This window comes from Elephantulus edwardii, unplaced genomic scaffold, assembly GCF_000299155.1.
Source record: "Elephantulus edwardii isolate Elephantulus edwardi_28Jun2011 unplaced genomic scaffold, EleEdw1.0 scaffold00171, whole genome shotgun sequence".
NCBI classification, from domain to species: Eukaryota; Metazoa; Chordata; class Mammalia; order Macroscelidea; family Macroscelididae; genus Elephantulus; species Elephantulus edwardii.
In genome coordinates this window covers 4,152,778-4,165,542 of record NW_006399921.1, presented here as the reverse complement: position 1 = coordinate 4,165,542, position 12,765 = coordinate 4,152,778, and the positions used below count along the sequence as shown (strand labels likewise).

Here is a 12,765-nt window from a genome sequence, read left to right as displayed (position 1 = left end):
CAGAGTTAACAGAGAATTATGGCCTGTGCATGTGAGATGCTAAAGAGATGAGATGATTTAAATGTTTCTTTAAGTTCCAAGGCCGGAGGGAGACTTTTCCTCCTATCAGTAGGAGTTGGATTCACATAAATCATCACATATCAGATTTATGCTAATTCTGAGCCTATTGGTCAAACTGTGAAGAGACCATATATTTGTCTTTGTGACTGACAGCCTCTAATCTGCCCACAGCATCCGCCTCCCTGGACTTGACTTAATGTGGCCTCTTCTTAATCCTTGGATGGTTCAAAAGCATCCACATCACCTAACTACATTTTTATCCATAATGTCTCTCTCTAATTTTTTCCCCTAGTGATACATTCCGATTCCCCACATTTTCTCCCAGCTTTGCTTCTCTGTCTTCCTCTGATGTTTGTTTTTGTAGGATGAGTGTTACTTAATTCAAAGAGCTGTTTAACTAGGCCCCTGCGTGTTGCAGTCAACCAGATGGAAACAGTTATTTAGACTCAGATGTTTTTAAAACCAGAACCAAAGGGTTCCAAGGCAAAGGCCTTTCTGTGGCCACCTGCCTCAGAGCCAGTCTCCTGGGGTCACTGGCACTCATATGCTCCCAGACAGCTAAGAGGCAGTCACTGTTTTTAATATCCTAAGGACTTGATTTCTAGTCAGCCTTGGTCACCCATAGGTATTTGGGGAGACTCTCTCTGCTTAGACTTTTCATGTTTTCAAATTATTCCTTGTAACAAACTATTCCTTTCTCCTCCTGCAAGCTGCCATTTCATTTCCTTTAAAGAACTGGGTTTTGAGTTTGAAACTCCTATCGGAGAAGTATATCAGTTTAGATTAAAAAGAGAGAGATGTCTACAACCATCAAAGTGACTTCAAAACCTTCTATTAGTCTAGATGACCCAAACTTAAGTCGACCAAGATGGTCAAATCAGAGTGGCATGTCAGTTAGTGATCCTGCCCAGTAGTTTGATGACAGGGATTAAGCTCATTTCCAGACGTATAGCCAATAATTTTCTCTCCCGGGTGAGGGGCCTCTCTGCCCTACTACGAGTTGGTACAGGATTCAGAAGCAGCATCCTTTCCTGCGGGGCCCTGTGGTGCACGCTGGACATTAGCACACGGGGTCCCTCACTTGCTTGTCACGCTCTCTCCCTTCTCCCCACGTCAGTGTCCACTGTGCAGTGCCCGAGCTTCAGCCACTACTCGGTGTGCACCAGCAGCTGCCCTGACACTTGCTCGGACCTGACGGCCTCTCAGAACTGCCCCACCCCGTGCACCGAGGGCTGCCAGTGCAACGAAGGCTTTGTCCTCAGCACCAGCCAGTGCGTCCCCCTGCACAAGTGTGGCTGCGACTTCGACGGCCACTACTACACCATGGGCGAGTTCTTCTGGGCCACGGCCAACTGCACGGTGCAATGCCTGTGCGAGGAGGGCGGGGACGTGTACTGCTTCAACAAGACGTGCCGCAGCGGCGAGGTGTGCGCCGTGGAGGACGGCTACCAGGGCTGCTTCCCCAAGCGCGAGACCGTGTGCCTGCTCAGCCAGCACCAGGTGCTGCACACGTTCGACGGTGCGGCCTACGCCTTCCCGCAGGACTTCTCCTACACGCTGCTCAAGACCTGCCCCGAGCGGCCCGAGTACCTGGAGATCGACATCAACAAGAAGAAGCCCGACGCCGGGCCTGCCTGGCTCCGAGGCCTCCGCATCCTTGTGGCCGATCAGGAAGTCAAGATAGGCGGCATCGGGGCTTCTGAAGTCAAGGTAAGGTCCCCTGCTGCCTCTGAGGGTTTCCTGAGGACACGAGCCGAGTGAATGGGCCTCTGCCCTCTTCAGCTTGCCTCCTGGACTCTAGGAAGGACATGGCTCAAACCTGAGAGCGTTTCCTGCCTACCAGCACCAGATGGGAGTGTGTCTGTCAGGTGGACACACGAAATGGAGCCGGAGTCACCCTAGTTAGAAATCTTCTGCAGATCTTCTGGCACAGGATAGGACAGGGTTCAGATCTGTTGTTCAATGGTCTCTATGAGTATACTGGGCTGAACAGCACCTAACAACAAGGATTACACGGATAGTGTAAGTCTAATGCTCCCTGATCGCAGGCATTTATAGAATGGCCACTGTGTGCCAAGCACTATCCTGAGTCCCGATATAAGCAAGGCTACATTGAATTTCACAAGGTGGATAATAATATTATCTTCATTTTACAGATGTAAAAACTGAGCCATAGAAAGGTTAAGGAACTTCCGCAGCTACACACACTTAGAATTAATTCAAGCCCAAGCAGGCTGGCCCCAGAATCTGTACTCTTGCCCTTAATACTAAATGTACTGTAAATATATTGCCTCTTCTACTCATAGATAGGTACATGTCTGGTATTACAAAGCCTCTTTGATCTGGTCTAAACTGGCTATCTTTCTGCACCTGGACTCAAAGATTTACAACTCATCATTTTCATAGGATGTTTCTAAAGGACCACCTGAGAAGTCCATAGCTCAGCAGAGATGAAGCTGAAAGGGCTTGTAGGGTCCTCTCTTCCCATTCAGCATGCTTTTCATCCTGTCACCTACCTTCTAATCTAGAACCCAAGAGTCAATGTGTTCTTGTACAGGAAGATCATATAATGCACATCCATAAGCTTAAAGGGCTGGGTTTTGGGTTCCTACTGACAATGGCAGAAACTAATCTACTATTAAGAGTTATGTCAATACATTTTGAGATAACGTAATATACACTATATGCTTCCAGGGGGATGAAACACAGGCAAAGATAAGACTTGAGGGGAAAAGAAAAAAACAGAAAGTTGGGAAAGTGGGGATCTTTCTGTGAAAGGTACCAGAATGGCAGGCCTGGGCAGCAGGGAAAAGCCACATATCTAAGATAATTTTCCTCACATCTCAATTTTTTGAGGGGCTTACTCCAGGTCTTACACACATACGTAAACAGCAAATGTGTTGACATGGGGACTCTAGAAAGAAAAAAATAAAGATGCTCATAAAAAAATGATTGGTGTTTACCTGTGTGGTCTTCAAAGACACCATCAACTTCTTGATGTTCCCCCAAGTGGTAGTCATGGAGCAGACCTAGGTCTTCATCCAAGAGTCTGGGACTGTGTAGATGCTCTGTGCATATCTGGAATTGATAAGAGTGATTTGGTTTTTCAGTTGAATGGTCAGGAAGTGGAATTACCATTTTTCCATCCTTCGGGGAAGCTGGAAATTTATCGAAACAAAAACAGCACCACGGTGGAGTCCAAGGGTGTGGTGAGCGTGCAGTACACAGACGTCGGCCTGTTGTACATCCGTCTGTCCACTGCCTACTTCAACTGCACTGGAGGCCTGTGCGGCTTCTTCAATGCCAATGCCAGCGATGAGTTCTGTCTCCCAAATGGCAAGTGCACGGACAACCTAGCAGTGTTCCTGGAGAGCTGGACAACCTTCGAGGAGATCTGCAATGGGGAATGTGGGGACTTGCTGAAGGCTTGCAACAATGACTCAGAGCTGCTTAAATTTTACCGGAGCCGCTCCCGATGCGGCATCATCAACGATCCTTCCAACAGCTCCTTCCTGGAGTGTCATGGTGTGGTCAATGTCACCGCCTACTACCGCACCTGCCTCTACCGCCTGTGCCAGAGCGGGGGCAACGAGTCAGAGCTCTGCGACTCTGTGGCTCGCTATGCCAGTGCGTGCAAGAATGCCGACGTGGAGGTGGGGCCCTGGCGGACCTACGACTTCTGCCGTGAGTCGGGGCTGTGTTGTGGGGACGGTGATTAGGGGCGGGGGGAGAGGAGAGGATGGAACTCCTTCCTGAAGACATTTCTTGGTGAAGAGTTTAAGGGTAATCTGATCTCTTTCTCAATCAAATGTGCCCTCTGGAAGACACAACTCCCCAAAACAGATTATTTCCCACTCTTATTTTTGTTGCTAATCCTGCAATGCCTTCTTTTGAAGAACAATTAGCCTTCCTATTGAGTTATGGTTGCATCTAACATAGGCTAGACACCACACAGTGTCAAAATAGTAGGGGCCCTGGGCCTCAAGAGTAAATAGAAGTCTTTATGGTCACTCTCTGTGTGCCTTCTTGGCAGAAGAAGGGCCCCATTCACTCGGATGAGGGGTTATTAGCCAGGGTGCCTTTCAATGTGCAAAGACCAGCAACCACTCCCCAGAGGAAGCTTGACCATAGATGTTCAGAGTCCCAAGTTGCTCTTTTTGGTTTTTTCGTTTTGTCCCCAGAGTATCTCATCCATCTCAGCACAGTGATAGAAATTCTAGCAGTAATTAGAAAGATTGCTGGGAAGCCTGGCACCTGATACCTTTGATTATCCAAGAGGCCACAGGGAGGTGGAACATGGTGGATGGTTATGAGACCTTCCTGGCTGGGAGGGTGGGATCCATGCCTGGCCCTGTGCCTGGCCTCCAGCACACGTTTCTCTTCCTCCAAATGGTCAGTGAAAAACAGATACCAATGCCATCGCTCAGGTTCCATCCTCTCATCTCAGTATCCATATTTTGTTGTGGTTTTCCTACTTATATTTCTTTTTCAACTGTTTATTTAATTTAAAAATTACAGAAACATTGCAAGAACAAATGTATGCCCTTTATCAGGATAACTTGTCCTTAACATTTTGCCCCTTTTGCTTTATCATCTGTTCTTTGTGCCTCTCTTTTTGTCTCTGTTACTCTTTCTAAGTATGTCTCTGTATCTCTAAATACATACATATATACACACACACACATCTATTATCTATCTATCTATCGATCTATCTATCGATCTATCTATCATCTCTCTTCATAGCTCTGGTGGCTTAGAGTGTAGAGGGTGGTACTGCTTACACTTCCTCCGGCGGTTTGAATCCACCTGCCACTCTGAGCGAGAAAGAGAAGTGATCTTTCTCTGTGATTTACAGCCTCGGAAAAACTGCTGAAGGGTCAGCTATGCTTTGATTCTGACTTGACAGCAATGACTGACTGACCTGATATATAAAAGGGAGCTCTAGTGGCCTAGTGTATAGGGAGTAGTGCTGCTAACTCAAGGGCAATTTGAATCCATCAGCAATCCTCCCAGGTGATTGACAGTCTCAGAATTCCAATGAGTCGGCTATGAGACAATTCAACTCAAATTACACACTCACACATACACATATTGAGTTATATAAACATATACACACATAGAGTTATATAGTTGTTGTTATTGTATGCCATCAAGTCTCAACTAACTCAGAGATGACCCTCCAGTGGGTTTTCAGAGGCAGTAAATCTCAAAGGAGGAGCGTTCTTATTCTCTCTCTCTCTCTCTGTGTGTGTGTGTGTGTAAAATTGAGTACCATAGACTCAGAGCCTACCCATGAGAATGAATTGTAGATATCAGATCCCTTCATTCCCAACAGTGAGAATGTGCTTAGAATAAGGGCGTTCACTCATGTAACTATAGGATAGTTACCTACTTTTGACACCGATACTGTAATTTAACATCTGTATTCCAATCAACTCAGTAATGTCCTTTATGGTATTTTATTTGTTTTTGTCTCAGTATAGGGTCTAGTATGAGATCATGTGCTACCTGTAATTGTCTTTTGTTTTGTATCATCTGAAAGGGGTTCTTAGCTTTCTTGACCTCTGATGACATTGACATTGTTGAAGATTATAGCCTTGCACCTTCCCCTCTGGTTTTTAAATAGAATGGCCCTCACCGTGGGCTTGGTGTTTCTTTCCTCTCTATTATATATAACCCATTTATGCCTTTGATGACTGGGGAGCTTCTATGAGCACTGAATTTTCCTCATTTTTGTATTGTCACCATTTGTCCGTCTGTGCATCTTTCCCTCCTTGATGATGTTCAGTTTGATCCCCTGGTCAATAACTTATGGACTATCTCTACTGTACATTCTCCGTGTTTTCCCCTTGTAACTAGTAAGCAACCTGTGATTGAGTATGCAAACATCCTCCTCCTTATCAAACTTTTCATCTTGGATTTCATGCCCATTGATGATTGTGCCAGTTTTAACCATTACCACAAAGATCCTGAAGCCACTTGCCTTTCTACTGTAAGAAAAGCCTCTCTTTCATTTTCTCCTTTATTTTCTTCCATGCCCTCTCTGTTTATCATCATTATTTTATTACGTGGAATTTATGGATTCCTTTGTATCATGATTTTCATGTTGTTGTTGCTATCATGGCCACTAGCTTATCTGTGACTGAGAGTGACCCTTTGAACAATAGATCTGAACGCTGCCCTATCTTGTGCCATTCTCACCATCTCCAGTGTTCTTGAGCCCACTGTTACAACCACTCAGTCAGTACATCTCACTGAGGGTCTTCCTCTCTTTCTCTGGCCCTCAACCTTTCCCAGAATGATGTCTTTGTCCAAGGACTGACCCCCTCCTGACAACATGCCCAAAGGAGGTGAGACCCTGGGCACGCTTTCTCAAAGACACACTTGTTTGTTTTTTTATTGGTGTTCTGTACTCTTCTCCACTTTCAAACCACATCTCATTTCTTAATTATTTTGGTATTAGAGTTGTCCTACAGTTCACTGACTGGGAGTTCCTGCTGGCTTCTCTGTCCTTTTGCCACGCCTCTGTCATTTTTGAGCACTTTCTTACTTTCTGGAATAACATGATGTGGTAACACCCATTTGCTCATCTTCCCTGCTCTTTAATAGAAGCAGCCTTTTCCTCAAAGAATGCTGACTCTTTTTCATGGAAATATTATTAGAGACCAAGGTGTGGCTATGGAGTGCTTTTGATTTGCTTCTAGGCCTTTTCAACAGACAGTGCGCACACACACACACACACACACACACACACACACACACCCCTTCCATAGCTAAGGGGTGAGTTGGGTTTTTTTTAGTTCAATTTTTAAATAGATTTCATTTTATAGAGCCACTTTAGGCTTATACAAAGTTTATGGACAAAGGGCAGAGCACTCCTCTCCCTGCAGACAATTTCTCCTATTATTGTTAGTAACTCTTGCATTCATGTGATATGCATGTTACAACTGAGGAACCAATGTTAATACACTGTATAAGCTAAAGTCTATAATTTATAGTGTGGTTTGTGTAGTGTATTTGAACTTTGGCAGGTACCTGGGACCATGTGCCCATCATCCAGCATCATACAAAATCACTTCTCTGCCCCCAGAGCCCCGTGTTCCATTCCATTGTTAAAATATTTATATTTGAGTTCAGGAAGTCAGAGAAGCAGATGGAGGGTTGCTTGCTGTCATCCCAGGGACGATGGGTATGTGCCTTGAAACCACCTTAACACACTTGCATTTCCAAGGCTGTAAATCTTAACTGGGAGGAGACTGCTTCCTGCAGAGACAGTGACTGCTGATGGATTCAAACTGCTGACCTTTAGGTTAACAGCTTAATGCTTAACCTCCTATGCCACCTAGACCACCATAGGCAGGGATTCATTGCACGTACTCTTAATTTTAAAGCTGAAATTTGGGGAGCACTTAAGAAGTGAGAGTGTTCAAGGCTTCTTTTCTTCATCACTTCTAGTGAATCCTCATATTACCATCCCAAAACTTTCTTTAAAACCACCTCCTAGCATCCTCTTCTGGCCTAGATCCAGCTTACTGAACACAATTTCTGTCCCTGCTCCCACATGCAGCTTTTTAGAAGTATTAAATCCTGGTAAAGGATTATCAATCCCCCCTACACCAAATCCATTTTGTTGCCAGGCTGTGTCAGTATCATGTCTTTTGCCCATTATGCAGCAGGACTTGTTCCGCTGCTCTTTTTGTATGATGCTGAGCACACTTCAGTGGCATTGTACAAGCCAAACACAAGCATTGGGCTGGAGATGATTCCCTAGTTCTCTCTGTGCAATGGCTGCTGAGACCTTCGCTTCACACGTCATTTGGGTCAGCAGAGAGGAGGGAGCTCTTGGAAGCTCTTTGCTTCAGTAGAGATGTGGGTAAAGGCAACCTTGGTAACACGGCAACCTTAGGCGGAGAAGTGCTCAAGCTGTCTCACCTAGACCTTTCTTAGGTAGGTCTAGAGAGAACTTGAAGCATGTGCACTTGATTCAAAAAGCCTGCAAGCAATAAGGGGTTAATCTGGTTGGGGTCTTGGAGGACTGGAATGGGCAGCAGCTGCAAGTCAGGAGCACAATCTTCTCTGAACCTGAAGAGCTATGACCACAGCTTCTGTGTTCTTCTCTTTTTAACCAGCCCCCTCGCTAGCAGAGCCAGGCTGCCCAATTAAGCAATCCCACGGAGGCCTTCCAGGGGGCGGGCGGAGTTTTATTACAGCACGTCTGTATATTCCAGACTTTCAGACAAATTCAGACAACACAGTAAGTCATAAAACGAGAGCCATTTAAATAAGTCATGTTATTTGCTATCACCATAAACCTGCAGTCAGTGTTGCAACATTCATAATTTAGAGACAAATGAGAAAATCCCTCTACATGGACATATTTAATTAGTGCTGAACTGGCCTTCCACTCCAAAGCAGTATGGCGTTTGTATGCCATGGGGAGGACTGTGGGGAGCAGAGCAGACCTTCAGCATAGAGCAAGGAGAGTTTGCTTCCAGAGCAGAAGTATCGAATCGGTACGTGCAGGCACAACTATTGTTGCTATGAAATTTATTTCTTTGCAGTGTCCTCCCTGTCCTTGGGTTGTAAAACACTAGTAAAGAAAGAGAATATGTACAAGAGGCAAAGAAAGTTTGACAGGCAAGATCTTATTCTCCTGGGAGGCGGCGGGGACCTTCACAGATCTCTAGATTTCACGGACTTGTCGGTAGATTTCTCTGGGGTTCCTGGATTCTGTCCCTGACTGTGTTGAGTTCTGACAAACCAAAGTGATGGAAATGAGAAGGTTACCTAAAGCTCCGCCGCTTGCAGCTCATGCAGTTTATGTGCTGAGCTTTTTGACTGGGAGACTTGATTTATCAAGGCCGGCGTCCTGGTAGACGTGCCCTTTGGAATGAAACGTGAAAAATGGGTGGGATTTGGCTCCTAACAAGGCATTCCGGCTGGGAGCAAAAGAGCAGGTGGTTGTGAACACCAACCGCAAAGAGGGTGGAGGAAACAGGCACCCAGGGCACGCCAATAGCAGAGAGATGAAAGGCCAAAGAAAAGATGTGGAACCAATTTCTAGAATGAAAATATCTACATAAAGCCTCCCGGTGTAATATAGAGAGGAGAAAGTCATAATATTTATTGAGGCTCTACTATGGCCAAATATATGAGGCTATTAATCCTAATAATAACCTTGTTAGGCGAATCCTGTCCTTAGGGTGTGGGGGGTGAGGAAACTGAAGGACGGGACAAAGACACCTCCTGGCCTATGGCTCCAAAGCCCATGTGCTTCCCAGCACAGCTCGCAGCCTCTCCAGAACTCTAGCGTCCAGAGACTCTCATTCAAATACCAAGTCTGATACTTAATAGCTGAGTTAGCATGAGTCACGGAGAAAGGGAGGAGAAGCTTTATTTTCCTTTGCAGGTTGTTTGGGTCAAGTGCACCAAGGTACTCAATACATGTTCATGAATCCAAGCCCCTCTACCACCTGGCAATTTAGGTGTAATCGAGGATCGTGTGGGTAAGGGGTTTAGTGAACTTTGGATCACCCCAAACTGAGGATGAGCGTGGTGCAAGTCAGGTGGCATGCATCAAACTCACTGAGCTGTTTGACTAAGGGTGCACACATATGCACGTGCACACGCATGCACACATGTTCACCCACATACCCATGTACTCACATGCACACACACGCACACTCCCATCTGTGACTGCCCTCCTTTTCTCAAGCCTGTCTTTTTCTTGACCCCCCTCAGCGCTGGACTGCCCGGTGAACAGCCATTTCGAGGAGTGCATGACATGCACGGAGACCTGCGAGACGCTGGCCCTGGGCCCCATCTGTGTGGACACCTGCTCTGAAGGGTGTCAGTGTGACGAGGGCTATGCCCTGCAGGGCAGCCAGTGTGTTACTCGGAGCGAGTGTGGCTGCAACTTTGAGGGGCACCAACTTGCCACCAATGAGACCTTCTGGGTAGACATGGATTGCCAGATCTTCTGCTATTGCAATGGCACAGACAACAGTGTCCACTGCGAGACCATTCCCTGCAAGGATGATGAGTACTGCATGGAGGAGAGTGGCCTGTACTACTGCCAGGCCCGCACTGACGCCTCCTGCATTGTTTCAGGCTATGGCCACTACATGACCTTTGATGGCTATCCCTTTGACTTCCAGACCAGCTGCCCGCTCATCCTGTGCACCACAGGGAACAGGCCGAGCCCAGACACTTTCCCTAAGTTCATGGTCACAGCCAAGAATGAAGACCGGGACCCATCACTGGCCCTGTGGGTCAAGCAGGTGGACATAACTGTGTTCAGCTACAGCATTGTGATTCACCGGGCCTACAAGCATACTGTGCTGGTGAGTAGTCATGGGCTGGCTCTCAAGGGTTATTCAGGGGGACACTGGGACAGGAGTCCAAAATTCAGAGTCAAGAAGGGGCTTGGAGATTTTCTTTCACTTAATCTTCTAGGTAAAAAAAAAAAAAAACTGAAACATACAGAGAACAATGATTTGCCCAAACCACAAGACCTAGTGAGGAGTGGACCCAGCTCTTGGAATGGTGCATTTGTATCACAGCGAGGTGTGTTGCAGAGAGCAAAGATGCTGGAGCCACTCGACCTAGATTAGGAAACTCTGGTGGCAGAGTCTGTGCAAGATGTAACCCAACAAGGCTGCATCTCTCTGGCAGTTCCAATCCAATGGCAGCTCCGAGGGAGGATGGACAGTCTCCTGTGTGGTTTACAGCCACAGAAACCTACTGGAAGGTCAGCTGTCTGGTGGTCCCAGCTCCTCCCCCCCAAATGAATTGAACTGAGACCCAGATTTGAATTCCAGAGTGGCTATTGCCTTGATCAATCTCTTACCCTCCTAGCTCAGTCATTTCACCTGTAAACAAGAGCATGTGACCAGCACAAATCAGGCACCTCTAAGAGCTCTGATGTGTTAGAAATGGTGAGGATGGGACAGGACAGAGTAGGGTTCAGGTCAGCTGGTCATAGGGTCACTGTGAGTCGTACTGGACTGAATGGCACCTAACTGCAACAAACAACAAGAGGCCTGGTGGCCAAATGGTAAGATGCTGCACTGCAATCGCATAGGCATGTGGTTCGAATCTACCAGGTGTGCCATAGGAAAAGGATGAGCAATCTCTTCCCATGAGACTTCCTGCCTCTGAAAGCTCTCTGTAGGGTCAGCTATAGGTTGGTCTCCCAACTCAACAACAACCAGAATACATAATTCACCCCCTTCCCTCTTTTGGTATCAGAATGATACTTACCTGCTTCTGGTCTCCTTCAGTGGAGTCCCAGAGTGGTGAAGATGGTTAGGATCCAGGCTAGTAATTAAAAAAGTTAGTGCTCTGAATCTCTACCCAGATGCACATCAGAAAAAAACGTTTAGTGGTCTACGTCCAAAAATTCATAGTCCTTGAAAACCCAGTGGAGTTCTGCTCTCACACACGTGCTGCCATTGGTGAGTGTAGACTTGATGTCAACCAGTTTGGTTTTGTGTTGTGTTTTATGTTTTCTTTCTCTTCCCTCTGTTTCCTTCCATCTACACAGTATCTTAGGCATTTAAGACTCCTGAACTCCTTTAGAGCACTTACCATCCTCTAATCTTTTTACTTACCAAGGACTTTAGTTGTTCCTTTACTACACAAATGGTTGCCCTTTCACCATGAAGACCAATATGAAGTATGGTTTGAGAGGTTTCATGGATTCCTTGTCCTCCAGCCTGATAAGATCAGCCCAGGAACAAGCCCAGCCCCTCTTGTCAACACTAACAAGCAAGCCTTTCCTTTTATGATTTGAATAATTTAGACTTGATTGTCTTACCATTATCATAGGTCTCTACTACCATTTATTACCAGTTATGGGCTTCATTTTCATCTTGTACATACTCTTTAAAATTCTGAGTTGCTATTAGAAGTTCCCTGGACAACTGTATTGATTTCTTTCTATCCTTGAAAATTTTCCTTAAACTCTACTCATTGTTACAAAGACTGCTGCTTAGAAAACCCTGTGGGGTAGTTCTCTGTTACATGGGGTTATTGTGAATGAAAAATTGACTTGATGGCACCCAGCAACAACACTTTTGATAAAGAGAAGTTCCCACACTTCTTGAACTGTCTTATCTTTTGCAGCTATTGGAAAATCTGCCTTCTTAACATTTAAGGTGGATGTCTTATTTAGCCTATATTTTTTTTTTGCTTTTTTAAAATAGCATGAATCAAAACCCAAGTGTTTTCCCTATGCTTCACCTAACAGTGTGTTCATGAACCCATCATTACATTCATCATGTTGTCTTTTAATTTGATGGATGCCTAACTCTCTTATTATTAATCGTGTGTTTCTTGAGTAGGGGGGGAACCACATCTAATTTATCTTTATGTTGAATGAATGTACAGTGATTTGCACAGAGTGACACTGAAAACATTTTGTCAACTGGATGAATGGGATGACATAATAGCCCTATTATTCCAAGGTTCCTGTCACTTTTGTTTCACTACTGGTCACTTCTTCAGCAATCTGGGAGATTAAATTGTCATTGAGGCAAGTTAGTAATGTATCCGATGCTTTGCTTTTAGCCACATAAGATTTCCTACAGATGTCTGAATAGTTCAAGTTGCCCATTACAATAACTTTCTTCTGCTGCATTTTCATCCTAAGTGTCAAAACAAATACATCAATCATTTTGCCCATGTCGCTTGGTAGAATTTCTG

General features: G+C 45.5%; 1 protein-coding gene across 1 annotated transcript in view; it reads left to right on the top strand.

Moving 5' to 3' along the window:
- The window catches only part of TECTA (tectorin alpha), a 90,541-nt gene that overhangs the window by 26,309 nt on the left and 51,467 nt on the right, over positions 1–12,765 (top strand). Inside the window, exons 8-10 of the mRNA XM_006895633.1 lie at positions 1,178–1,770; positions 3,171–3,744; positions 9,802–10,403. Of these exons, the coding sequence (XP_006895695.1) occupies positions 1,178–1,770; positions 3,171–3,744; positions 9,802–10,403 (1,769 nt within the window). The remainder of the gene's footprint in view (positions 1–1,177; positions 1,771–3,170; positions 3,745–9,801; positions 10,404–12,765) is intronic.